We start from the raw sequence: 26,747 nt of genomic DNA on the forward strand, positions 1-26,747 counted from the left end.
ACTGTAGTCTTTTACTACTACTAACAAATACTATACGCTTCGAAACGCATCGTGGAATTGAGTCTTTTATTTTGTTGTTAGTACGAAATATCTCTAAGGTCACTCTATTAACCACAAAACATGAATATCTCACAATAGTCAATACACTACTCAAAAGATTTTGGTATTTTTATTATTAAAAAAAAAAGGGGAGACAAGAAGGACAGTGGACGAGCATAAGGTCATCATATTTGCATGTTATTCGTCAGAAGAGTAACATTATCTCAATTAGATTAAATATTTTACTTAGAGGGTGGTGAATAAAGTAAACACACACACACTCTAATCTCTCTGTAGCTAGCGAGTTAAACAAACGAGATATATAATAAATAAAACACTAAAATGTGTCATTATGGGCACATGAGGTCGCACGTGTCTCGGCTTTGGGATCACCGCCGTCACGTGATTCAAGAAAAGCCGAACTAGGCATTTTGCTGAAGTTGAAGCACGATGAATAATACTAATATTCGTATGTATCATCATCATATGAATAAGCAAAGCAGAGAGAGAGAGAGAGAGATTCTTTATTCCAAAGGAAGAATAAAAAAGCAAGTGGAAGTGGAACCACACTAAGAAAGGCCTCTGATTAACCAAAAGAGAACCGCTTTGGTGAGAGAAGCTAAGCGCACCGTACGTCAATATGTACTTGGCTCTGCTCTGTATGTGTAAGTTAAGTTCTCTCATAGTCTATGAGACTGAACCATGACAGTCTTTGGCCCCCACCAATCACACCGTCACATTCTCTCTTCACTCCCTTTTCTCACTCGTCTTCTTTTTAATATTTTTCTTAAATTTTGATAAATCAAAAATGTGTTTAATTTTAATAATATAATTGAGTTTCTGATTCTCTGTTTCTTTGTGGTCAGCAAGTTCCTAATCATGTTTTGTCAACTTATTGGCTGGATACATACACATAGTTGCCTAGTGGTCCTTTTCGAGAAGTCTGATCAAATGAATACTATAATATGCATACACACAGTTGCCTCGTGGTTAAGTCATAAGTGTGTATACAATTTAGCGACAACCATAAGTTCAAACTTCCACCAGTTCTCTCATTGCAACAAAACTAAAAATGAAACTTTGGAATAAGCTCGTACAAGAACTACAACAAATTCCCGTACGCAACCTTTTCCTACATTGCGATTTATACTTAAATAAAAAAAGTTCTAACAACTAAATTTGTCTAGGTGTCAAGGAAAGGGAACCTTCTGAATGAGACAGAAGTTGCCAGCTGGAAAAGCCGTTGTCGGTACTGGTGGTAGTCGAATAAAAAAGAAGCAAACCTGATTAATATAAAAAAAACAATTGATCTCCGTTGGTGTTGGCTCTCTAGTTTCGTGCCATCTTGTTTTACAAGTTAATGTCCCACTCCGGTGGACGACTGTTTGTTTCAGTAACACAACCAATGCTTAACATATCGCAATACGCATTTATAGTATGAGACACTATGAGTGGTTAGTTGACCACATAAAAATATACTATTCCACGCCCATAGGCCATATATAGAGATTAGTAAAACGGTATTCAAATAATTTGCAAATTACTATATGAAAAATACTTGGGCATGATCTATAAAAAAACTACCATAGTAGCGCAACAACCTTTGGAAATGAAATTGACTTCATAAGTTCGTGTAGTCAAGTAATTTGATTTTAAAACTTCATAGCAATTTTTTTTCTTCTTATTACACACCTTCTTCATGGCTTCGTCTTCTTACTTTATAACAAGGAAAACAAAATATATATATAAAAAAATCTTCTTTTTATTTTCGAGGCACGTGAAGATGAGAACGGTCCCCACATGCGGCCACGTGGACTTACTGAATTATTTTTGTGTAATAATAATTAAAAAAAATTGTGTAGCTTCAGAACTTGTGTAAATGGATAGGCCAATAATTTTTTTAAAAAATTGTCGGCTCGTAGCATAAAATCACTAATTTTATCTGCCGAAACAAACAGCTCTACTAGTAAAATAAGTATGTAGCAAAGAACATTTGTTTTGTGGAACAACCAAAACCAAACACTTGGACAAGTTGCGCCACGCTATTCTGCTGCGAACACCATGTAACTTTGCAAATTGAAAAGTTCTGGTCTGTTGTAACTTCAAAGCCTTGCAAATCATATAATTACATTGGAATATGTGTTTTACTGCAAATATATACACGCATTGTGTATGCAATACATAGATTTAGATTGGTTAAATATAATCAGAGATACATCTTCCCCAATTGATAGTGATATGCAATATGAACGTTTATTTTTTTCTTAAGCCGAATATGATAACAAATGGTCACATACACAATTGGTTCCCCGTTCTTTATATCATATGCATGTGTCGTGCGTCTTTGTACATTATGAGTGGTTGAAAAAGAAAAATTATTAGATTTTTTTAGAAGCAATGTGCATGAAAGAGACATAAGAAGATAAATGTTAGGAAAATAAAAATAAAGAAAAGGTATAGAGAAACCTAAAAGGAGGGCCATAGGGAAATTTATAGAACCAAAGTGCAATGCACTTCTTCGGATCGTCGTCGGTCTACTCATCTCCTTGATTGCCTCCATCCATTTTTCCCCATTCCCCACTTCATTTTTATTATTATCTCTTCCCATTTTTTATTTTTTTGTTGGTTAACAATTTAATAACCAAAATGCGAAAATAACAATATTTTATACTGGTTAACAATTTAAGGGCCGATTTTGTTCTCTATTTTCCTTAATTAATTATTTTGGTTGCCTTGTTGAAGTTTTAGCAACTTTTTTGGGTTTTATACTTGGAGGTTTTTATTATCTTTGCCAACCTACTGATTAAACTATAATATATGTACATATATTATCTTTTTGATTTTCTAGGTTTATAAATTCCAGGAGAAAAAAAGTTCTACAAAAATAATATCAAGCGTTTTAGACAAATTCTACAAAAAAAAAAACAACATAATCGTCCTTACAAATTCAAATTCATGGTTCAAATGGAGAGTTTTAGACAATCTTGCATTTATCTAATTTTTTCACTTCGTTATTTAGTTCAAACTCATCATCATAGTCTAATCTATTGATTTGACAGAAATGTATATTCATGGTTAATTAATCCTATTAAGTAAGATAGCACATGCATGTTCGAAGTAAAATGTAGATAAAATTTATTAAAGTCGAGATTTTAATAAAAAATATATAAAAAAGGGAGTGGTCAGGTCAGGCTCGGTGCATGGTAACTCTATGCACGTTCTCTTCTCTTCGTCTCTTTCCTCACTTACACTTCACTACACTCTCTCTCTCTCTCTCTATATTAAACCCCAGGACCAGTGACCACATTACTCAGTGAGCGAGTCCTAGTCCAATTCCAAAGTCCAGTCTTGAGTTAACTAACAATGGACGTCTACGGCATGTCTTCACCTGACTTGCTTCGCATAGACGACCTTCTCGATTTCTCCAACGACGAACTCTTCTCTTCTTCCTCATCCACCGTCACTTCCTCCGCCGCTTCCTCCGCCGCGTCTTCCTCTTTCCCATCCGAGAACCCTTTCAATTTCCCTTCCTCCGCCTACACTTCTCCTCCTCTCCTCACCGATTTCACTCACGATCTCTGCGTCCCCGTACGTCTTCTTCAGTTTCCATTTTCAATTTCCCCCAATTTCTGATTTTGAATTTTCGACTTCTGATTTTTTTGGTTTTGCAGAGTGACGACGCAGCTCATCTCGAATGGTTATCACGATTCGTTGACGATTCATTTTCCGATTACCCGACGAATCCTTTAACCATGACCGTTAGGCCTGAGATTTCATTTACCGGGAAACCTAGAAGTCGCCGATCAAGAGCTCCAGCACCTTCCGTCGCTGGAACTTGGGCTCCGATGCCTGAATCCGAGCTTTGTCACTCTGTTCCCAAAACTAAACACAAGAAGGAGTACAACGCTGAACCAGTCACGCCCGATGTAGGAGGAGCGAGGCGGTGCACGCACTGCGCGTCTGAGAAAACGCCACAGTGGAGAACTGGACCGCTCGGACCTAAAACGCTTTGTAACGCCTGCGGTGTTCGTTTCAAATCAGGCAGGCTTGTACCGGAATACAGACCGGCTTCGAGTCCGACGTTCGTGCTCACTCAGCATTCCAACTCTCACCGGAAAGTTATGGAACTCCGGCGGCAGAAGGAACAGCAAGAATCGTGTGCTTCTATTCCATCGTTTCAGCCGCGGTAAATTCGCGTTTTCGTCTTCGGAGGTTTTTTTTTTTGTGATTGGGGGTGACGTGTCGTGATCCTAACGGCGATGACCACGTGACCGACGAGTTAAGGACTTTAATTATCATCAGTATTTAGTTTTTAAAAAATGGAACTCTGCTAATCACGTCATTAATTTGTTAGTATTCATTTGATTTTGTTTTGGTTATTATTTTTTGTTTTTTTTTGGTTTCACGGCTCTCCTTAAAGTTAAATCATTAAATGATTTTATTGGCGGCATTTAATTTTCTTCTTTTCAGATATAAAAGCTTCTCAACCACCAATGCGCTCTGCTTTTTGTGACCTTATTATGATATTTAATCACACTTACTTGCTCTCTCGTCTCGTTCATCTTCTTCATATACAAAAATACATGTTACATGAATCATAAGCAAGACTATACCAAACCAATCTAATTTGGTTAAACTTTCCGCTTGAACCGCAAAACTATCTACTGAGCCAAGCCAAGGACAAGATGATACAAATTCACTATATTAGAAAGACAAAACTTCCAAATACCAAGAAACTGCAAATTGTTGAACTGGATGCAGTAAGATGTACTTAAAAAAAAAAAAAACATATCTCAAAACATGAACGACAAAAATCTAATCAGTAAAGGAAAAAAAAAGGTATTGATGACATTGCTTTGTTTGGTTGTGTCCTGTTTATTTGCTCTTGACAAAATAGAGTTTACCCATGACATGGAGAACAGCAACAAAGGCAATGAAACCAATATTCATAATAAGAACGACATTTAGAGATATCTTGAGACCAGGTGCGTCATCTGTGTAGAACTGAAGCATTGTTCCTGCTGCTGCTGCTGCTACTAGCTGGCTATCTCCTTCTCATGCTTGCAGTTGCAGCTGCACTTCCTTTCTGTGGAGCTCCACCTCCAACCATTTTTGCTTCACTTCTTGTTTATTCAGCCAAACTCAATAAACAAAACAAACAATGAAACAAACGTAAGAAAGAATGAAGTAGAAATGTTTGTTAAACCATCGAGATCAAAAGAGAGCAATGTCAAATAAACACCTTCTAAAGTTATATGATGAATAAATACATCTAATTGAACCCAATAAAAGTTGAATTCCATAATTCAATCATCAAATCAAATTCAGATATTAACAAAACAGTCCTTAATAGTGCACGACTTTGCGTTTGGTTCTTAAAAAACATCCCATAAAAAAATTATTGAGATGAACAAAACAACCAACCACGATGAAGGGAACTAAAAAAAGAAGAAGATAAGAGATCACAACATATGCACATACCGTATCGGATGCAGCTCGCAATGATTATAATGACTTTCAAAAAAACACTATTAACTTCATTACTATAGTTTAGAGACCCATTAGTTTCTTCTGCCAACTTGTTATAAAAACCTTTTTAAGCTTATGAGCCCAACTCCATTATATCTTTTCCAGTTATTGGGCTCGGCCTGTTTATTCTACCAACTCAGAAATTTGTATCCGTCACAACTTACTAGTTACACAACACACTTAGTCATTGGTTTCATCAACAACATTTGGTCTTATGAATTACTCTCGGTTTATAGTGTTTAGGGATGCATGCCTCAAATCGTTTTCGTTTTGACTTTTGACCAACACCACGACAACATTATTAATAAATCACCAAATTACAACGTTACAACCACTCATAATTGGTTTCATCAACAACATTTGGTTGAACCGGTTTAAGAAAACAAAGTTTAATTTTGATGGCGATTATTTAATTTAAGAAAACCAGTAGCTTCAATTTTCTTTATCACAACAGAAAAATACAACTTGTTCTATATCTTTACCCTATACCAAAAATTTTGCAAAGAAATATCAAGCTAAACCCAATCTCATCATGATTATATTATTTCCTGGTCCTAACTCGTACTTACAAATGTTGAGAAAAATCATAGTTTATACGAGGAGAATTAATATGTAAACCGGTGAGACAATGATATATAATCGCTAATATATATACTTGAATGGTAGGTCATGTACTCATGTACTTAACTATATTTATATATATATATATATATATATATATATATATATATGAGGTCGTAATTAAAGTCAGAATTAGAAATATCTGCTGACGGCAACATTTCTCCACAGCAACGAACACTTTAATTTTTTCAGTTAGGGCAATATTATAGGGGTATCTTAGAAGGTAAGATAAACTCAGATTTTCAAAACTTATATAAGATTTTTCTTTGAAAATCTGGAGATATCTTATCTCCTAAAATATCCCCTATAATGTTGGTCTTAGTACTATTAAAGTATTAATTATATATACAAGAAAAAACGTATGTTTCGACACGGTTTCGATAATCCCTATGCGTGTGAATATAATAAAGTTAATTAAGCTGTTAACGGAGGAAACGAAGAAACAAAGAATCATGACAGAAGCTTCGCCGGGGGTACGTTCAAGTAAGTACGTACTACGTACCGTCGTACCTTGTGTGTATTTTAAACGTATTAGTTAATACTTTTTTTTTTTTTTTTGAACTTATTAGTTAATACCTATATCATACATCTTTTCATTTCTTTTTTAGAACTTGATTACGATTTATCAGGCGAAAGAATCTGAGAGTGTGATATATAAATAAATAAAGAGTGTATATAATCTCACTATATATATATATCACTATATATATATTGTAAGTGGACGACAAAGGAAAAAACAGTATGTGATGTTTTTATGACAAAAAAAGTATGTGTGATGTTTTCTCTTTTTTCATGGTAGTGATAAAGAAAGGTGATGTTTGATATGTTGTTAGCCCATTAGATTTTCTTCCACTTCGAACATATTTACACATAATGGAATCCGATTTTAAATAACATTTACATAGTTTCTGAAAACCGCGATGGAGGTAAAAATCGACATATATCAAATTAAATTTGGTTAAGGAGTTATGTAGTTATCTTAATTTATAAAATTTCTAAAAACCATTCGTGAATAATTATCATAGATTTTCATTTATAATGTTGTCGGTTGAATCTATATTTGTATTTCATTGTAGTGACGTACACAATATTATGAACACTAGAGTCCAACGATAAATGTAGAATCCAACGAAAACTCTATATATATATTTTGTAACATTTCTTTATGTGAAAAAAAAAAAAAGTATCCCAAAACTTATCAATTTACGATTCTCAACTTTCCGAGTTAAAAATATGTCATTATTTCATGTTCCTTTATCTCATTCTACAATTTTTTATTTGTTCTGTTGTCAGTTGAAATCTATAATTTTGTATCTCACTGTAATGACACATTATTATCAACAATACTAGAGTCCAACGACAAAGGTAGAATCCAACCAAAAGATGTGATGTGAAATGAATGGAGAAAAATTAGTTAATATATAAATAGAAGCTAGCATACGTATACGTCGCATATAAACAGTACACTCCAACGAACTCGGTGTGTAGGAATTAAGATTAGCTTGTTGAAAAGTAGAAAGAACATAACTTCTTGTCATTCTAATAAATATAGTGTGTAGGGATACAGCTTTATTATTATATATAGACATGTCCATATTTAATATAAGAAGACAAAGACGTAGAAGTAGTTATACAAAATAGTTTTGTGAAAAAAGATGAAGTTTGGTTGATTTGTGGAATCTGAGTTGGGCTGTGTAATTGATATAATGCAATTTATCTTTATATAAAATTCTTACTTCCCTATGATTTGATTTGCTTCATTAACATATTCTCAGCAAATCATTCGTACTAGAAACCAAACATGAGTTTTGATATAGCAATTAACTGAACTGATTGATGGATGGGTTAGTTCGTACGGTGAGTGGGTAGATTGATTGGTAGCTTCTTCTGTTTCTTAAAATTATTACTTGTAGTTTTATTGCGTCCATATTGCAAGTAGACTATTATACCATACGGATTTTAGATATCCACACAAAAACAAAAATAAAAAAGGTGAATGAATGACGAAGCATATAGTTTCTACATCACTACATAAACTATAGGGTATATTTCCATAAAGACGACAGTACTTGATAGAACTTGATATGTCTCTCAAGGGCAATATATGGCATTGCACATGCAATGTATTTCTTTTGAGATAGTTACATGTATAATTTTATACCTATTTAGACGGTGCGATTTTTAGACCACTCAGAGAAGTCAGACCGATGTTGACTTGTACCTTTTGTGTTGTTTTAACTCAATGTTAGTGACTAGTATAAAAAGGCTAAACCAAAAAATTGAAGGACATTAGCCTAAGATGGGTGACCCGGTGAGTAATTATTAATAGGGGCATGGAAGAAGAAATTAGCGTTAGAAACAGTGCACGTGTGGGTCGCGTTATGGTAACTTGGCGACCAGGAGTTGACGAAAGATTCACATCACACGAGTGGAGTGGGTTTCCAAGAAGCTAAAAGCCTCCGTTTCACCTAGAGACTTTGCACTACGCTGACTTCTTCTCACCTCCCACCAAACTGTCGGCGGCGATTCTTTGTTTTTGTTTAACAACGTAAACTTTTTTGGGATTTGTTTAATTTTGAAAGTCCTTTTGGATTTTTGGTTCATTGGAACTCTTTTCAATATATTTTAAAATTCAAGAAGTAAAATATAAAATGAAAGAAAAATGCCTAGCTGTTATATCTGTACGCTGGCTTACAAAAAAGGAGACACACAAATCTTTTATACTATTTTTTTTTCTTTCTTTTAGTCAAATAAAAAAAAGAAAAAAAAGAAAAAAGAATTGCTTGTTTTTTTAGTAGCTTCTTTCCACCTTCCAAATGACTCCAAAAACTCGATGTCTTTTCTATTTTCCAAATATTACCCATTTTTGAAATTCTCTCAGATGTATCTTGTAATTTTTATAGGTAACATTGTATTTATTTATTTTTGAGTCGAATTTATTTCTCTGTTTCAGAGATTTGTACTTGCTTGTTTGTGTGTTTTGTGATATTCCATCTATTTTAGACTATGTAAAAATCGTACGATTCAGTTCACTATTTTAACTATTTGATCCTAACTACACACCTAGTAATTTTAAAATTACGCGATGAAGATTTTAATATATATAAACAACATTTAAAACTCACATGAAACTCTTGAAAACAAGTATTGTAGTTCTTTAATCCTTAATCTATACCTTTTTATATGATTTTATTGGTTTGAAAACATTACACACTTATAAAAAAACTTGTTCGACCTTGGATTACTGAGAGATGAGATCCGAATCTGAAGTATTTATACATTAGCACATATTTTACGATATTCAAAACTCAAAACTTTGACTTACCGTACACATGAAACTGTATTTAATTTGTTACTCTATAATATTAAAATCATTATTAAAAACGAGTTTATTCATACACACGAAGGTTAGTGAAAATAATTAACAGAATAAAGTAAAATAATTGAAAGAAGAGAAGGGGAAGGTACGTAATCGTTACAACACCCTCAAAGCTTCTATATATATATATATATATACAAAACCTCTCTCTTTCACTTCATCACTTCAAATCCTCTCTTCCTCCTCCTCCTCGTCTATTAAGCTCTGTTGCCGACGAAAACAAGAAAACTCAACATGGCGGTTTCGAGTTCTTTAACCATCTCTCCAAGAAAACTCCGGTCTGATCTTTATTCATACTCCAACAACCAAAGCAACTCCGAGACGCCTCTGGTTATCTCTGTTCTGTCGTCTCTGATCGAACGAACTCTTGCTCGTAACCAGAGGATTAGCAGCCGGAGAGCGTTTCCGACGTCGCCGTCTTCTTCCACCGGCAAGACTCAGATCTTCGATTGCCGTGAAGTGCCTGACATGACCATTCAATCGTACCTAGAGAGAATTTTCCGGTACACAAAAGCCGGTCCTTCGGTTTACGTGGTGGCTTATGTCTACATTGACCGGTTTTGTCAAACCAATCCCGGTTTTAGAATCAGTCTCACAAATGTACATCGGCTCCTCATCACCACCATCATGATCGCTTCTAAATACGTAGAAGATTTGTAAGCATCCAACCAAAAACTTTACTTAAACAACAAAACTTTTTAGTTTTTCAAGAAAGCTACATTTAAGATTAAGTTTGCTGAATAAGTTTCATTTCTCTGTGTGTTTGTTTCCTTAGGAACTACAGGAATTCATATTTCGCTAAAGTAGGTGGACTAGAGACAGAGGAACTGAACAAGTTAGAGTTAGAGTTTCTGTTCTTGGTGGGATTCAAGCTACATGTGAATGTGAGTGTGTTCGAGAGCTATTGTTGTCATCTTGAAAGAGAAGTTAGCTTTGGAGGAGGTTATCAAATCGAGAAGGCATTACGTTGCGCTGAAGAAATCAAATCCAGACAAATGATCGTTCAAGATCCTAAACACCATCATCATCATCATCATCACTTTGCTCGAATCTTGTTATAGAGAAAGAACCTCTGTTTTTTCCTTTTTTTCCATTTAAATTTTAGTTTTGTAGGTTTTGTCGTTTTGTGCTTTGTGATCTTTTGACTTTCTGACAAACTTGTTGGTTAGAGTGTTTCTTTTGTATATTTTTGTTTGGTAGGTCGTAAAATGTAAATATAGATGAGCGGTGATGTAAAAAAGAATGAAATTCAATATCTAATTGAATTTGGTAACGCGGTACAAATCTATATGTCTTTTGCATTCATCTAATCAACAATTACAATTCCAGGTATCATTAAAGGCGATAAAACTAGCCAATTAGTATCAGTATTTGAAATCTAAAACGCATAATTTAGAGAAACTCTTACAACTTTGTGGACTAAAATATATAGAAATTGTGTTTATTTTTCTATCCTTTGGAAATGAAAATCTAAGCAACTTGAATCGGAAAATAGCAAATAAAGGCACAAATAAAGACAACCACACATTATTTAATCCAATAATTAAGCGATATCTAAATTGATGATTATTCTAAATATTTATACATGAAAGTTAAAAGATAAGGATTTGTTGTGCTGATTTGGTGTCTAATAATTGATTAAACGGTGGCATTATTATTGCCAAATAGCTTTTAAATTCTTTAATAAAGGTGTCTTCTTATATATACTTTCTATATCTATATTATACGCGCACCAACTTTTCTTATTATAAAATATATATGAAACAAGTTATAGTTGCAGATTAATTGAACCTTTCTCATATTTTTTTTGGATGTAGGAAACCATGCGATCGTGTCTAGTTTCCCATATAAGAAATGTATTCTCAATCCATCATTGGTCATATTGTTTTCTTAGAAACTCACAAGAGTTAGCATATTAATTGTATCTTTTTATTCTTATGCTATTGAAGTTAAGGCCTCTTTACATCTATATTAATTAACGTTAATTACTTCTGCCATTAAGAAGACAAAATGTAGTGTGTGGTTCACGAGCATTTACCTATTAATTACTTCTATATTTTTCTTCGTCTTATTAATCCTATTAAAAAAGAAAAGTGTAGTGTGGTTCACGAGCATTTACCTAACCAAAGGCATTGATCAATCATTAGGCCTTAATCCTTTGCACCAAATATATAAAAGAATAAGATTAGGATCGATGTGTTGATATGATGTCTAATAATTGCCTCACCAAAGGTATACACACTAATATAGTAGTATACCTTGACTATGTCTTCTTTTGATATTTTTATTATATTTGTTCAACTTCTATAATAATGTTAACAAAAATTCACAATTGCTCGCACGTACGTTAGCCATTGTAAATTTTGGAGTTTTTTTTTTTTTATGGGACAGAAATTTAGATATGTAACTAAAAGTACGTTGGATCTGGGATGGTTTTATTATTGTGTAAGTTGTTGGATGGTAATAATTTGATGGTGAATTGATAAGTTCACCGCCAAAAATAATGAGGATATCAGATGAGATGACTTGATGTTTAAGTTGTTGGATAGTAATAGTTTGATTGGCAACTTAAAAAGCGTTCACAGCCCATTTTGCTTAGCAAAACGAATACGGGAAAGGCTTTTATACATATCATTGGCCCAAAGAGAACAAAACAAACCCCTTTCTGTTGTAACCTTCCCCGGGAGCAAAGGTCTGATTAATCAAACCCTAGAAACCATATCGTCGACGTCTTCTTTTCCGTTATTGGATGGTCTACTGTATGAATCGTGTTTAGATTAATCGGTTTTATATGAGTCCTTCAAAGGAACGACGTTTTATATGACGAATTTACCAAATTCAGCTTACATATAGCCAACAATATCAACCACGATCTTACCCCCTGATGTCATAAATAAGAAACTATATGAATCCACGAGAAAGATTAAATATGACAATTTCATCTAATCTAATTAAGTTCAGAAATAGAGAAATTCAGAAAAATGAAAAGAACGAAACTAATTATCAAAATAAAACCCTTTATTGAACGGTACCGGTTTCTGTTATAGTTTTTGTTTTCTAAAATAACTTCAAAAACAAATCTCATCATAGATTCTCCAATAAGCTTTCTAAAGATTTTGTTTTGCTCGAATCTAGGATAACTATAATTGTCTTTTTAGTATTAAAAAAAAAAAACTAAAAATCTATTCTAGTTTGTTAAACTCTAACAACCAGAAACTAGAAACTTAAAACCTAAAAAAAAAAAACTTTGATAAATTATATATAAACTCTAAAAAGATCTGTACCCATTCAAGATCTAAATTAAAAATGGCTTCCTCATCTATTAAATCTTTTTCTTTTATCCTTGCTCTCACAACTCTCTTTGCAATCTCGTTGAAGCCATGTTATGGCCATAATAAAACCCACTGGAACACCGCCGGCATCACTTGGTATGGCGACCGAGAAGGCCCTGGCTCCACAGGTAAATTACTTAAACCCATTCATTGTTCCAATACATTATTAAAAATATTTTTACATATTTACATACGTATGGTCCCCAAATTCTATATACAGGAGGAGCTTGTGGATTTGGTGATGCAGTGGCAAAGCCCCCGTACAAATGTATGGTATCAGCCGGAGGACCTTCATTGTTCAAAGATGGAAAGGGTTGTGCGGCATGTTATAGGGTATTTACATATAACGATTACAATTAATCGGATATCATATTGTAAATGTATATCTCTCTATATATATACATACTAATCATGTGTTTATCTATGTTATATATAGCTTAAGTGCGACCATCCCTTTTGCACAAAAAAGCCGATCAAGGTGATGATATCGGATGAGTGTCCAGGCTGCACGAAGGAGTCTGTCCATTTTGATCTTAGCGGTAAGGCCTTTGGTGCATTGGCCAAACGTGGCAAGGGCGATCAATTACGCAACCTTGGAGAACTTAAAGTTAGTTACAAACGGTACGTATTGTCAAAAACTGTTCTGCATGGTTCGGTTTTCTCGGGTTTTTTTGGATAGAAAAAAGCATGTATAGACATTTCAGTATATATATACGCCGAACAAATTTTGCATGCATGTATCGACGACTTTTACGGATAAAAAAATAGACTAATTAATCCTAATTCAATATCATACATATACATATATATATGCAGTGCATGTTGCAAACACCCTAAGACTAAGATAGCTATCCATGTGGACGCCGGAGCAAATCCTTACTACATGTCTTTCACCGCTAAGTATGCAAACGGCGACGGGAACTTCGCCTGCATCGAGGTCCAACCGGCTGGAGGAAATTACATAAAGATGGAGGAAATGAGATCCGCCGTTTGGAAACTAAACTCTGGTTCTCCTTTGAAAGGTCCGTTCAACATCAGGCTTACCTCCGCCGTGTCTGGTAAGAAGATCGTCGCCAAAGGTGTTATCCCGGAAAAGTGGAGTCCTGGTGCTATTTACCATTCCAAGGTTAACTTCCCCGTTCCAAAGAAACACAAATGATTTATTTTTTTCTTCCCCCCCTAAACGAATTGTAACATTTGAAATCAAAAGGGCGGGGGTTATATTAACTTTGTAATCGATAGTACATATACTAATTTGAAATTCTTGATATGGGCTTAGCGTTGTTGTCATTCGGCTTAAAAAAGGCCCATTATTTTATAAACAGAAGCCGGTTTGGTTAACCTTTCAACGTGGAGCATAGTAGAGTCATAGACCGGATCGGTTTATGAGAGGCGTTTAATTTTAATTTTTCTATGTATGAAAGAAGTTGCACAAAGCATTGATTAACTGTTCTTCACAAGTTTGGTAAATAAAGACTTCTTAAGTTCACTCATAAAGCCTCTTAATTTGTGGTAAACCACCTAACTTTGTAAAAGAAATAAAATTTGAGAGTAAAAGTTATAAAAACACGCGTTGTATATTAGAAACACACAAATATGAACTGAAAATATAATAGAACGTTATCGAAAAAAACTCTAAATAGGTAGTAAATGGGTTTGCCATAATTATGGCATCTTGACTTGTTCTTTTTCCTAAGACAACGCTATATTCTACATATTTTTTTAATCTAACTAAGAAAGATCCAAATTAAAGGGGAAAAGCAAACACATTTGTTATAGAACTATAATTAATCACATTCACACGTCGCATGTTTTGTTTGATTATCTATCGTGATTAAGCTAAATCCATCTGTTATACTTTGAATCTGATTCGGTGAATAATATTAGTAATAGTAACTTGTAAGATGGTCAAATCACATTGAATTGAACCTTAACTTTTTAGTAGTTTTTAATTTGGTCAATACTAACTTTGATGAAAAATAGTTACTGCGGCTCTCGGTTGGAGTAATTTTATCAAGAAAGAACCGAAGTTGGACTAGGTTAGTACGTGGCTGTCACGTACGGTAAAGCTCTCTCACAGCAAACGGATGTTAACATTTTTAGACAGCGTTTTGTTTTGCTTTGCTGGTTCGTCGTTCGTTACAACTAAACAAAACAAACCACCTCCCCCAAGACTTTCGTACAATAGCAAAATTCCCCAAAATACCCTTTTTATTTATTTTGGGGTAAAATTAAGAAACGTTAGACCATCATTATTGGGGGGATCTTTAACCTCTAAGATCCCCCCAATAATGATGCCCTTAAAAGACTCAACCTAGAAATAGACAACAAAAAAAGTTACAGCAGCGTTGCGACTGCTATTTCGGGTGTAAAAAACAACAACACAAAACTCAAAGAGAAGGGTAAATCGGGAAATAGCCAAGAAGGGAGTTTTGTAGTAAGAAGAAGATTGCAGAAACGGGCAAGGGTCGCATGTTACATTGTCGCTTCTTTCTTCAACTTCATGCATACGCTTTTATTTAGATTTTCTTCTCTTTTTTATCTTTCCGTTTCGCCAGATAAAAAGAAAAACTTAAATGTTTTGTTTCTTAAACAGTAATAAGAAAGAGAAAGAGAGATTAATAAAATTTAATATAGTTTTTTAATTAATAATAATAATCTTGTTGAGTACAAATATTAAGTTCATTGGTGGAGGAGACGAATGCTTGTAGATTCCACTTCTTCTCTTCACTTTTTTCCTTCTCTTCTTCTTCTTCTTCTTCTTCTTGGTTCTCTCTCAAATTGAAGATGGAGAGTTACAAGTGCAGGTATTGCTTTAAGAGCTTTGCTAACGGAAGAGCTTTAGGTGGCCACATGAGATCTCACATCATGCCTAATCTTCATGTTGATGATAAAGACGAAGATCAAGAAAGGCCGAGTCAACTCAGTTACGACACTGAGTCCGATGTTTCTTCGTCTTCCTCTAAGGACAAAACTAATGGGGACGATCCGAAGTTTGCTTTTACGAGCTCTCTTCTTCTCGAAGAAGACGGCGAGAGCGAGACAGAGTCGTCTAGGAATGTTATCAACCTGACTCGGAAACGATCTAAGCGGACACGGAAGCTCGATTCGTTCGCGCTGAAGAAGAAGGTGAAGACGAGTCAACTCGGTTACAAGCCTGAGTCTGATCCCGAGCCTCCTCATAGCTCAGCTTCTGATACGACGACGGAGGAAGATCTAGCCTTTTGTCTCATGATGCTCTCAAGAGATAAATGGAAGAAGAACAAGAGTAGTAGTGATAAAGAAGTAGTAAAAGAGATCGAGACAGACGAAGAAGAAGAAGAAGAATCAGAAGAAGGTTACAACAACAGGTTGAGCAAGATGAATCGAGCGACGACGAAAGGGAGATACAAGTGCGAGACTTGTGGGAAAGTGTTCAAATCTTATCAAGCATTAGGTGGGCATAGAGCAAGTCATAAGAAGAACAGAGTAAGTAACAAAACAGAGCAACGAGGAGGCGAAACAGAGCATGATAATGTTGTCGTTGTTGCTGCTGAGAAGAGAATCCATGAATGTCCGATTTGTTTTAGAGTCTTCGCATCGGGGCAAGCACTTGGAGGTCACAAAAGATCTCACGGGATCGGGAATTTGTCTGTGAATCATCATCAAGTTCATCAAATGGAGTCTGTGAAACAGAGGATGATAGATCTTAATCTTCCTGCACCAACCGAGGAAGACGAAGTCTCTGTGGTGTTTCAATGAATGCTGAAAAAAGGTAACAGACTTTGCGTGATTCGGGTCGTCCAATTTTTCGTAAAGTTTGAATCTTTTTTTTTTGTTTTTTTTTTTTTTTAACTATTATTATTTTTTTGGGAGGGTTTTTAATGTGTTTATTTAAAATGCAAAGGAGGCTACTTTTACATGTTCTAACGCCGATTCTTTTTTCGTATTGGCCTCACGTCGTGTTGGCCTAACCACATAAAATTGAAGAACATTCAAATAAGCTTCTACTTAGTTTATATAGACTATTAATGTTATTTATTGTTATAAACTATACAACTTTTAATGTTTGTGTTGAAATTTTAATCTTTGGCTCTTCTTGTTGCTTCTTGAAAGCTTCTTCTAGCTCAAGTCCCCACTTGACTTATCATCTCATTCCTCTTTGTGTTTACGAGTTTGGTCAAGCCTCTTAAGAATTGAGAATCGCTTTCAAAGTCCAAAGATATTTAAGTGTATAGAAAAGTAAGGAAGACGTTTCGGTTGTAAAGTCCTAGTTTCCAACTTCCAACTTTATTTTACAAAGTACTTATGCTTGTGTGTTTGATAATAATTTATTAGGTTATTACGAATTTTCCTTACAAAAACATAACTTGTTAGTGAGATACTTGTCTTATGCTCATTATGTAGTGTTCAAACCATCAAATTTTAAGGTATGATATAGAATTCTTGTTTGCACAAGTAGATTTGAGTTTGGTCTACCACAAATGTAGAATTATTCTTCGAGTATACATACACACACACACACTTTATTCTTTACTTATGACTTGAAGCAAAACCCACTAACTTTCACCGCCCCAATAGAATCCAACAAATTGTGTGACTCAGAGTGGTTGTATCCAAGTAATTGCGAGATTGACTAATCTCTCACATTATTAATTTGGTAAGACTAATTACTTGGAATTTGGTGAGATTAGTTTCACTGAAATCATTTTTCCATCTGATAATTTTATTTTTATTTTTTTCCTAATTTTGGAGGCAATTAAAGTAGTGATGAAGCTGGAATGGGAGAGTTGAATCGTAGATATAATCTCATTTTTATTAAATGCATCTCCTCTGTCTAAATTTGTGAGCCCATTTGATGACAGCCGTTGGTACAAAGATCCTGAGACTGACACTAAACCTTCACTATTATTCTCGCCTATGAAAAAAGAATAAAGCAAAAGCAAACCCAAATCTTACACCAAAAATAAATAAATATATATATATATATATATATATTTACTTCACAATTATGCTGCTGTTGATTGGTCAAACACTCATGCTCGAGAAGGCTAAAACACACAATGACTTCAAAAATTAGGATTTGCTCTAGTATACAAAATCTGGTAAATTATATATCATACTAGTATCTTTACTGTGATTGTAGTTTCTAATCTTAATTCAAAATTGATTAATCTGTATTCGTAATATCCACCTTCAATTTCTACCAACACCAAGTATTATTTACAACATTTTTTTAATATAGAAAAGGAGACAAATCACATTGGGTGTGGTTTAAAAAAAAAACAGAGAAGCACAAAAGAAAAGATGTTTGGTTGGGCGTGATTAAAAGTGTCTCTCTGACTCAATGCACCAGTTTCAGCTTCAAGTCCTCTTCATTTAATTTGCTTCTCCAGTTATTAATGTTTTCGACTGCTCCTCTTTTTTGTTTTGCTCTGCTTTGCCTAACTTCGGTTTGTTTAATTTAGAGAAGAAACAAACTTACAATAATAATGACGTACAGCCACCGTTATATCTTTCTCAACTTACAAGAAGTTTCAATATATCTTAGATTAAAAGAAAGCAAACCAGTGTGGCTTCCACGTAATACGATGAAGCTTAATAGGTCAACTGATTCATAAAGTAACTTTCAAGAACATTAACCCACTTTGAATTACGATTCTCATTGTGGACTCAAAGAATTGATTAGTGGATAACGTGTCCTTGCTTTAATACTTTGGATCAGTTATAAGTTATGGTTAAAAAAAATTAGTGAAAAAAGAAGGAAAAAAAGAGTAATAATTATAAAACAAGAAGAAGAGGTAAAAACTAAAAAGTAGTATAGTTTTTTTTCCAAACATGTAAATATCATTAGAATGAAATCAAAGGTTTTACAAGAATGCATGACCTAACCAAAAGCAGTCAAGGCAAAAAAAAAAAAAAAACAAGGCCACAATAGATAGAGAAGAAGTAGAAGAACAATCTAATCCAAAGGAGCATTTAAGCCTCGCCAATGCTTCATGTGTCTTCGAAAGGATATTATGTTGCACATTTCACGGTCCACCATCTTGAAAACGCGGAGAGGAGCAAGCCTCGTGGAGTTATGCAGGACATCGTTCTTTTGCCTCCAAAGGTTGTAGATCACAACTTGCGCAGAAATCTTTCAAAGGAGCTTTGGAGCAGCTGGAGATGATCTTCGTGTCCATGAAAGCAGAAAAAAGTAGTATAGTTTGTATAAAAATGATAGAGGTACCGACTAATTTTTACTGGTTTTATCATTGGTAACAAATTATGTGATACACATCAATTACGGTCTACGGATACGGTTAAAATAGATCATCAATCAAAACCAATTATAAAAATGGGTTTATACTTAGGAACCAGTCTGTTTTATTGTCACTTTCTCCAGAACTAGACTAGTTTCAGTTTCTGGAAAAGTGGAACTTGTTTTCCTTATCGATTTTTTCAGTTTTTGTCTTCAAATTTTCTTAGAGACACTTATAATTAATTAATTTTATTCTTTAAACAAATAAGTATCTAAATTGGGTGTCTAAACCACAAAAATATCTTAAATGAGATACATTAGACAAATAAGTGTTTAATATTGATCTCAAAATCAATTCATTTACATTTTTTATTTTTAAAATCCACCTTTAAAACACCCAAAAATCACCATTGTAAATACTTTCCCTTGTCTCGAGTTCTATATTAAAGACTAATATGGGGAAAAAATGTTTCTAAGTATTCTTTTTTTTTTTTTTGCTTCTGTCCTATTTTCTTAAAGTCCTTGTCTCAAAGTCTCTTTCCACAAACCCTAAATTCTTACTATATCAAGCGCCAAATTGTTTCAAAAGCAAATATAAATGATGTCGACAAATACCCTTTTTTGTAGATTAAAAAGGCATGCACAAATGCAAAATTTAATCATAGTAGGAGATTCCGAATGAAAACAAAAACTCTTACATAATAATCTTACATGAGATTTACATACTCATTGTAAATTTTCCATCGTAGATTGCTTAATTGGAGCTGGCATCGGCGGAAAACTCTTAGCCATCACTTCGCCGGCTCACACGGGTGGAACTCGTACGGTAGCCATGATGGCTGCTGCGGTTAGAGCTCATGAGTCATGACGTGTATATGGATGTGGAAGAGTAAGAGTTTGATTGTGCCATTGAGGTTAATTTATTTGATTTAAAAATACTTCAAAAATGTGTATAAGTAAATTAATTTTAGCGCGTCAAGAGACTAACTTACTTACATCTCATATTAAATTGACTTTACTTATGTATGAACTCACGGCGAATATAAAGAATATATAATCGGTTCTATTCTACATATTTCTGTTTCGAATTAATAGATTTTTCTATGTAGAGTATATAGAGCACATTCCTTCGTCTTAAGAGTTATAATACCACATTAACCGAACATGTCTAGAGAATGTATATTCTTGTATTGATCATAAGAGATTACAATTGAGAATTTATACAGAGTGAGAGAGAGCTCCTAGGTTAAGTATTTACATATTCCATAAGAAGAGATACGAGATATTGAGGCCATTATGAGTTTCCTTCTATTGTCCTTTACAACATGATCGTAGTGTATATAGAGTACATTGTCTGTTAGATACACATCGTGACTGAAGAATGTTTCAATAATGTGCAGGGACATTTTGTATAAGAATTTTAGCCATTCGTTGCCAACAGTATAAGCCAAAACTTTCAAGTAAGCTTTTCATCTTGCGTGATCTATTTTGTCTGTCTATTTTATTGGGAATAGTGTCCTGCAATCTTCAGGCTTTAGGATTAGACATAGTTAGTCTCTTTTAAAGGTTTCCAATATAAAATCCATCAACCAGTAGTTTTGTCTCAGGCTTTAAGGGTTTGACATGGTAATACAAGTTTCTTTAGTGGAGATTTGGTTTTGTGACAGCTAAGAGGACTGTTCCTTAGAACCAACATTTGTAGTGATACCAGTTTGACCTTTTGTTTTTTTTCTGTATAGGTAATCTCCTTAATGACTCCGATCCAATTCCAAGAAAAAGAGTGGAAGACCCCAAAGAAGAATGGAAAAATGCAGAAAGAAAAACTAGGAAAAATGTGTATATGAATTTTAAGTTCTTTTATTAGTTTCAAAACATACATACAAGTGACTTTGATCTTAAGTACTATTGTCGTGTATGATGGTTAAAGTTAAAGATACAGCATGTTGTGATTATTATGTGATTACTGTTGTTGTAAGTATAATTTTTTTCAGGTTTTCTCCGAATTAGATTATAATTTACTGAGAAATTAATACATTTAGAAATAACTTAAATGCTAATGTATTTACGTCTCTTTTAAACTGACGTTAAAAATATAGAAAAGTGACGTGAGTTATTTGACGTTAACTAACGTCGTTCTTTTAAGTGACGCAAAGATAATTAACGTCGGCCAATGTTACGTCGCTTTACCAACCGACGTTTTGTTTTTAGAGTCAGTTATAAACTGACGTTAAGCTAAACATAAACCGACTTTAAAGCCCTTAGTTTTTTGTAATTGCAATTCATGATTGAGAAAATGCTTCAAATTCTACAAATATAATTAAGTAAAATACAATATTATTAGGTTAGAAAAGTACTTCACCTTTTTTTTTAGTGATGATGGCCAAAAGTTTATAATTAAAATTAATAGATAGATTTAAGTAACGTGTTATTGTTTATAAAAAAAAGGTTTCGACATCGAGGAACAAAAACAACGAACACAACACGTTCAATATTAAACAAAATATCATCGTATCGACGATCTTTTAACGCACAACAGAAAAGCACTTTTCGAGTTCAAAACGAGAAGGTACAGTCCCCAGAGAATGAAACGGCTCCGCAGTACCATTAATCTCGCTTCCCGTCATACGCAACTGAATCAGCGTGCACCAAATATTTTTAACATCTCCTGATTCTTCTATCCAAAGAAACGCTAACTTCCCATAGAAGTCAGCTAATCCAAAGCAATGAGCGTTGACTAAAGGAGCCTCGTGGAGATTCAGATTCGTAACTACTCTATTCAGCGCGGTGGGGAGATGCAACCCTAAAACCATCCTCCAACGTAGCAGGGCAGAGTCATACCACATCAACCCTAAGCCAGAGTCATAAACATATAGCACGTTGTTTATCACACACACGCCAGTTGAACACAATTGCTTTTGATTAGGCAGCTCAAATCTATCCCAAGACCCATCTCTGGTATCGTAGTAAACAGGGTTGTGTAAACGCAGGCCATAAACCTTCTTATCCGCAGATGCAATGGCATCTGGATATATGAACCATCTGTCGAAACATCTCATCCGATCAATAAACGTTGGTGCTGCACCATCGTTTGTTTTTTTATCAAAAACAACAAACGGTGGTGCTGAATCCCAAGTTTGTGTCTTTAAGTCAAACGATTCTGCTCGAATACGTGGCCCTGAGTTTCCCACCACATACAACTTTTCGCCGACTAGTCCCGCACTTATGAGCATCAACTGCTCATCTTGCATCACAGGGATCAGACGAAACACCTTATTCCGAGAATCAAATATCCTGAAGATTGGTTTCACACGCCGAGAAAACAAAATAAAGATAACGTCTACGCCATAGGTGATAACTAACCACCTCATATCCGGAGCAAGAGGAATATCAAAATCGGCGGAGACTAAGCAGTTCTCTCCATTCTTGTCGTCGTGGTTTTGGAGAGCGCGCCACGCACGACCGTTGTTCCCAGTAGCGAAGCACAAATAGACTGAATCTGTGCCGATACGACGTCGCCACGTGTTAATCAACGACGGCCGAAGAAGTCTATGAAACTCCTTCGAGACGAGAGATAAGAATGGGTATCTGCGTTTGGGGACACGAGCTAGTATCTCTAAACGCAGTTCCTCTGGCAGCGAGGAAAGCATCGGCGACGGCTTGCAGGAAACCATTGTTTTCTTGATCTTCTTCTTTGGTTCTCACACATATAAATTTCAGAGGGAAGCGATATATAAAATGTTTGTGGATTAACAATAGAAATAGGATTTGGTTAAAGGTTTGTGGATAAATAATGGAAATAGGATTTTGTTGTTTGTTATAATTTTTTTTAATAACAAATTAATAATTATAGAGGCTTCGAAAGTAAATTTTTATTTAAGCTCCTTGTGATATTTCTCATCGGACACATATATAAAGGAATATAGCCAAAGGATCGACCAATTTTTTACCTGAGATTCTCATGTGAGACTTAATTTTTAGATGTTTTTTTTCACTAAAATCAATATCCAAATCACCTCTTCAAACTGAAAACCACAAATTTAAGACAAAGAAGATGAGGCATTCTCAGAAAGAAAACACAGATAACGAAGACATAAGAAACCTATATATACATATTTTTTGAAATACTTTTATGTTGTTCTGTTTCTTGGCTACCAAGGAAGATGTACTTTTTAGGGTTTAACAAGTTTATTCCAAGGCTGCCGTTTCGCCAATCATGAAACACTACATGCGCCTGCATGGCATCACCAACGATCGACAACACGTACAACACAAACACTTCCTTGCCACACAAAAAAAGAAAAAACAAAAAAAAACATGGCGAATATAAAGAATAATCATGCAGGATACCAAGATAACTAACTCACTTTGAGATTCATGTTCACAACATATTAAAACCACACTTGTTGCTAGAATAATCTCCTTATCATCGTTACTTTTATAGCTAGATATCATTCCATACATGGGCCTTTAATCCGTACGACCTAAACAATGCAAAAAATCGTTGTGAGGAGGGACGGATCCTACGTAATTAGACCACTCAACGCGCCCCTGAATCTCTAGTCCACTACTACACAAGGCGATCATTGTACACCAAATCTCCTTATCCTGTTTTTTTACTTTTTGCCACAAAAACGCCAACTTGCCATTATATTCAGCCATTGCGAGACAAAAGAAAGCCTTGTTGAGCTCCAAACCACAAACCACTCTCCATTCCTTGGTCTTAGGGTTACACCACATTAATCCATCATCCTCGTAGTGTACATAGAGCACATTGTCTATTAGACACACATCGCGACTAGATAACTCCTCATATGGTAACTTAATGTGGTCAACTTTACCATCTCTAGTATCATACGCCATGACATATGCAAATTTCCTCACATAAATTTTCTTGTCTAGTGACAGGCTTACCACGGACATTCCGCAGTTTTGTAATCTATATGTCGGATTTGCAGCCACATGCCAAGTTTGCGTCTTTAAGTCAAATAATTGCGCTTGGATCTCTTCGGCCTCGCTAACCCCTCCAGAAACGTAAATCTTGTCGTCAACTACTCCCACGGCTGCATTTCGGGTGGCCACAAGCGAACGTGGACCCTGACGGAACTTTCCAGACCGAGAATCGAGGATCCACATGCTCCTCGTAGGATGATTGAAATAGCCGCCAACAAAATATATATCGTGACCCACCATGAGGGCACCAGAGTGTGGCTCAGGCGGGGAAGGGAACGGGATCGAGACCAAACGACGATCCTCAGTTAGAGTGAACCAACGATGATAGATTTTGGAAGGATCGAACAAATTTTCAAAGCAGACGTAGAAGCAATTTTTTCCCAGGAGAGATCGTGTCTTGTGGAGCTCAGAGCAGCTTACGAGAGATCGCAACTTGTTTGACACGCAAGAGAGAATCGGGTGATACCGTCTCGGTACACGGGCTAAGACGCTTATAACAATGTCGTCTGGCAATGAAGAAAACAACGTCGACGGTGCCTCTTTCGCGGGGCTACTAGTACTGCACATCGTCTTAGCTTTTGGGATGCGATTGCCGGAGCCCTAATTCTTGAGCTGTATCTAGGTTTCGTGATTTCTTTATCAAAATTATATATATGTATACTATTACGTACGGACTTTAAAAGATACAGAGCCGTAGTGGGCTTTCAAACAAGATGGGCCGAGTATTCAAGTTGTCTGTCTCTGCTCGTCGTCCTCTAATCATATCTCATGTCTTACATGATTATCTTTGCATCCAAACACGTCATATTCAAGTTTCCTCCTCCCCGGAGACCTTTGCCCACGGATTTAGGGATCTTACCGTTCTGCGATTCGCCGGTGAGTTTTTTTAATTTCTCCGACTTCACATCGATTTCTTTGATTCCATTTAATTATGATTTGTTTCGTCTTTGCTTTCATGGTAAATTCGATTGGTTTATGTATTTTGATTAATTCCTCTGCTTATGCTTCAAGCAAAAAAAATATATATATATATATATGTATTGCGTCTTGATCCAACTAGAAGAAACGAATTCAAAATCCTGTTAAGTGACTTAAAAGCGGCCTGATTTTGATTTTGAATATCCGGTTTAATATCTTTCAAGTGTTTGTTGTGTCCGTGTATTAATTTTTGGGATGTTTTGTTTATTTGTGCTAACAACAGAGAGTTGAAGCGTTTAGGGACTTCAATGGTGAGCCAAGGAATGGTTTCTCTAACAAAGTCTCTATGCACTATGACTCCAAGAGTCCGTCTCAAGAAGCCGAGTTTGATGCAGAACCTAAAGTCCCCCGGATCTTGTCATCTCCGTTTCAGAAATCTCCGTGTCTTATGCACAACTAAACTGTCTCAGTGGGAACCATCACCTTTTGTTCATGCTTCTGCAGAAGAAGCTGGTAGTATAGTATTGGACAAAACCGAGAATATGTTTGAATCTATCCTATCCGAGAGTGCAGAGGAAGAAGAGAAAGTAAATTCAGCAGCACAAAAACGAACTAATTCTCAAGTTCAGGTTCTTAAGTGGCCAATATGGCTTTTGGGTCCATCTGTTCTCCTCACTAGCGGTATGGCACCCACTTTATGGCTTCCATTGTCATCCGTTTTCCTCGGTTCCAACGTGGTTAGTCTACTCTCCTTGATCGGTCTAGATTGCATTTTCAACCTCGGAGCAACACTTTTCCTCTTGATGGCTGATTCTTGTGCACGTCCTAAAGACCCATCACAGTCCTGCAACAGCAAACCACCATTTAGCTACAAGTTCTGGAACTTGTTTTCACTTATCACCGGGTTTCTCGTCCCAACGCTACTTCTCTTCGGATCCCAATCTGGCCTACTCGCTTCTCTGCAACCCCAGCTTCCTTTCCTCTCCACCGCGGTTCTCCTCTTCCCGTACTTTATTCTCCTCGCGGTTCAGACATTAACAGAGATCCTCACATGGCACTGGCAATCTCCCGTATGGCTAGTCACACCAGTTGTCTACGAGGCTTACCGAATCTTGCAACTGATGAGAGGGTTGACACTCAGTGCAGAGGTGAACGCACCGGTTTGGGTGGTTCATATGCTTCGTGGGCTCGTCTCTTGGTGGGTACTGATCTTGGGAATGCAACTCATGAGAGTTGCTTGGTTTGCTGGTTTTGCATCTAGAACAACAACAAGTCAGCAACCACAGTCTGTTGCTTCTAAGTAAAGACATATATTTTAGATGTTTCTTCGTTTAGTTTTTATATTTTAAAAGTCATGTTAGACTAAATATATCTGTAACTCTTACCTCACTGTATAGCTTTTACTATTCGCGTCGTGTGAGTTGGTGATAATGATAAAATCATTTCGGACATTTTTGAACTTAGCATCCCAAACACGCACGTATTTGGTCAACTCTGTACTCCCGTCCCAAGAAATCCCCAATATGATGAGATGCAGAAATCCAAAGACCGCATCTGCCGAAGAGTTAGCTTGGCTTTGCATCTAGAACAACAAAATCAGCAACCATTCAATCTTTTGCTTCTAAGTAAAGAAGATGATTTGTTTTCTTCGTTTAGTTTTCAAGTCATGTCGGGAGGGAAAAACAAAAAAAAACTATAACGCTCTTTGCTGTATAGCATTTGGTATTTGTGAGTTGTTGGTAACAATTAAAAAAAA

General features: G+C 35.4%; 8 protein-coding genes across 9 annotated transcripts; 5 read left to right on the top strand and 3 right to left on the bottom strand.

Annotated features, from left to right (window-relative positions):
- Positions 1-3,210: 3,210 nt before the first annotated feature.
- On the top strand, positions 3,211-4,489 carry LOC17887528 (GATA transcription factor 4). Its single transcript, XM_006291687.2, has 2 exons — positions 3,211-3,627; positions 3,711-4,489. Exons 1-2 carry the CDS (start codon positions 3,403-3,405, stop codon positions 4,227-4,229), a joined length of 744 nt encoding a protein of 247 aa, XP_006291749.1. The 5' UTR covers positions 3,211-3,402; the 3' UTR covers positions 4,230-4,489.
- A 373-nt stretch (positions 4,490-4,862) lies between these two features.
- Positions 4,863-5,228, bottom strand: LOC111830490 (protein transport protein Sec61 subunit beta). The gene is given in 2 exon segments (XM_023782579.1): positions 4,863-5,074; positions 5,076-5,228. Coding segments are annotated over 2 exon segments (234 nt in total). The 5' UTR covers positions 5,150-5,228; the 3' UTR covers positions 4,863-4,914.
- Positions 5,229-9,748: 4,520 nt separating this feature from the next.
- On the top strand, positions 9,749-10,852 carry LOC17885024 (cyclin-U2-2). The gene is made up of 2 exons (XM_006291725.2): positions 9,749-10,224; positions 10,344-10,852. The coding sequence occupies exons 1-2, from the start codon at positions 9,803-9,805 to the stop codon at positions 10,627-10,629; spliced, it is 708 nt and encodes a 235-aa protein (XP_006291787.1). The 5' UTR covers positions 9,749-9,802; the 3' UTR covers positions 10,630-10,852.
- A 2,022-nt stretch (positions 10,853-12,874) lies between these two features.
- Positions 12,875-14,309, top strand: LOC17886029 (expansin-B5). Its single transcript, XM_023783301.1, has 4 exons — positions 12,875-13,028; positions 13,121-13,233; positions 13,337-13,521; positions 13,717-14,309. The coding sequence occupies exons 1-4, from the start codon at positions 12,875-12,877 to the stop codon at positions 14,057-14,059; spliced, it is 795 nt and encodes a 264-aa protein (XP_023639069.1). The 3' UTR covers positions 14,060-14,309.
- A 1,293-nt stretch (positions 14,310-15,602) lies between these two features.
- On the top strand, positions 15,603-16,959 carry LOC17884838 (zinc finger protein ZAT9). The gene has a single exon (XM_006291449.2). The coding sequence runs from the start codon at positions 15,688-15,690 to the stop codon at positions 16,639-16,641; it is 954 nt and encodes a 317-aa protein (XP_006291511.1). The 5' UTR covers positions 15,603-15,687; the 3' UTR covers positions 16,642-16,959.
- A 4,686-nt stretch (positions 16,960-21,645) lies between these two features.
- Positions 21,646-22,794, bottom strand: LOC17885940 (F-box/kelch-repeat protein At2g44630). Its single transcript, XM_006292988.1, has one exon. It carries the CDS (start codon positions 22,792-22,794, stop codon positions 21,646-21,648), a length of 1,149 nt encoding a protein of 382 aa, XP_006293050.1.
- Positions 22,795-23,560: 766 nt separating this feature from the next.
- On the bottom strand, positions 23,561-24,640 carry LOC17886693 (putative F-box/kelch-repeat protein At4g02310). The gene has a single exon (XM_006293183.2). It carries the CDS (start codon positions 24,638-24,640, stop codon positions 23,591-23,593), a length of 1,050 nt encoding a protein of 349 aa, XP_006293245.1. The 3' UTR covers positions 23,561-23,590.
- A 146-nt stretch (positions 24,641-24,786) lies between these two features.
- On the top strand, positions 24,787-26,442 carry LOC17885242. Of its 2 annotated transcripts, none has more exons than XM_023782554.1 (2): positions 24,787-24,953; positions 25,275-26,442. In XM_023782554.1, exons 1-2 carry the CDS (start codon positions 24,787-24,789, stop codon positions 26,293-26,295), a joined length of 1,188 nt encoding a protein of 395 aa, XP_023638322.1. In that variant the 3' UTR covers positions 26,296-26,442. The 2 variants fall into 2 exon arrangements, with proteins under 2 accessions (XP_023638322.1, XP_023638321.1); XM_023782553.1 differs by having other exon boundaries at positions 24,867-24,949.
- Positions 26,443-26,747: the final 305 nt, after the last annotated feature.

Source organism: Capsella rubella, unplaced genomic scaffold (genome assembly GCF_000375325.1).
Source record: "Capsella rubella cultivar Monte Gargano unplaced genomic scaffold, Caprub1_0 scaffold_5, whole genome shotgun sequence".
NCBI lineage: Eukaryota > Viridiplantae > Streptophyta > Magnoliopsida > Brassicales > Brassicaceae > Capsella > Capsella rubella.

What these genes read in the sequence shown, in the direction of transcription:
- LOC17886029 (XM_023783301.1), top strand. Translation starts at nt 12,875, where the DNA reads ATGGCTTCCTCATCTATTAAATCTTTTTCTTTTATCCTTGCTCTCACA. An exon ending in GTTGTGCGGCATGTTATAGG is followed by an intron (nt 13,234 to 13,336) that starts GTATTTACATAT and finishes TGTTATATATAG; the next exon opens with CTTAAGTGCGACCATCCCTT. An exon ending in CTTAAAGTTAGTTACAAACG is followed by an intron (nt 13,522 to 13,716) that starts GTACGTATTGTC and finishes ATATATATGCAG; the next exon opens with TGCATGTTGCAAACACCCTA.
- LOC17884838 (XM_006291449.2), top strand. Translation starts at nt 15,688, where the DNA reads ATGGAGAGTTACAAGTGCAGGTATTGCTTTAAGAGCTTTGCTAACGGA.
- LOC17885242 (XM_023782554.1), top strand. Translation starts at nt 24,787, where the DNA reads ATGGGCCGAGTATTCAAGTTGTCTGTCTCTGCTCGTCGTCCTCTAATC. An exon ending in GTTCTGCGATTCGCCGGTGA is followed by an intron (nt 24,954 to 25,274) that starts GTTTTTTTAATT and finishes TGCTAACAACAG; the next exon opens with AGAGTTGAAGCGTTTAGGGA.
- LOC17887528 (XM_006291687.2), top strand. Translation starts at nt 3,403, where the DNA reads ATGGACGTCTACGGCATGTCTTCACCTGACTTGCTTCGCATAGACGAC. An exon ending in CTCACGATCTCTGCGTCCCC is followed by an intron (nt 3,628 to 3,710) that starts GTACGTCTTCTT and finishes TTGGTTTTGCAG; the next exon opens with AGTGACGACGCAGCTCATCT.
- LOC17885024 (XM_006291725.2), top strand. Translation starts at nt 9,803, where the DNA reads ATGGCGGTTTCGAGTTCTTTAACCATCTCTCCAAGAAAACTCCGGTCT. An exon ending in TCTAAATACGTAGAAGATTT is followed by an intron (nt 10,225 to 10,343) that starts GTAAGCATCCAA and finishes TTGTTTCCTTAG; the next exon opens with GAACTACAGGAATTCATATT.
- LOC17885940 (XM_006292988.1), bottom strand. Translation starts at nt 22,794, where the DNA reads ATGGTTTCCTGCAAGCCGTCGCCGATGCTTTCCTCGCTGCCAGAGGAA.
- LOC17886693 (XM_006293183.2), bottom strand. Translation starts at nt 24,640, where the DNA reads ATGTGCAGTACTAGTAGCCCCGCGAAAGAGGCACCGTCGACGTTGTTT.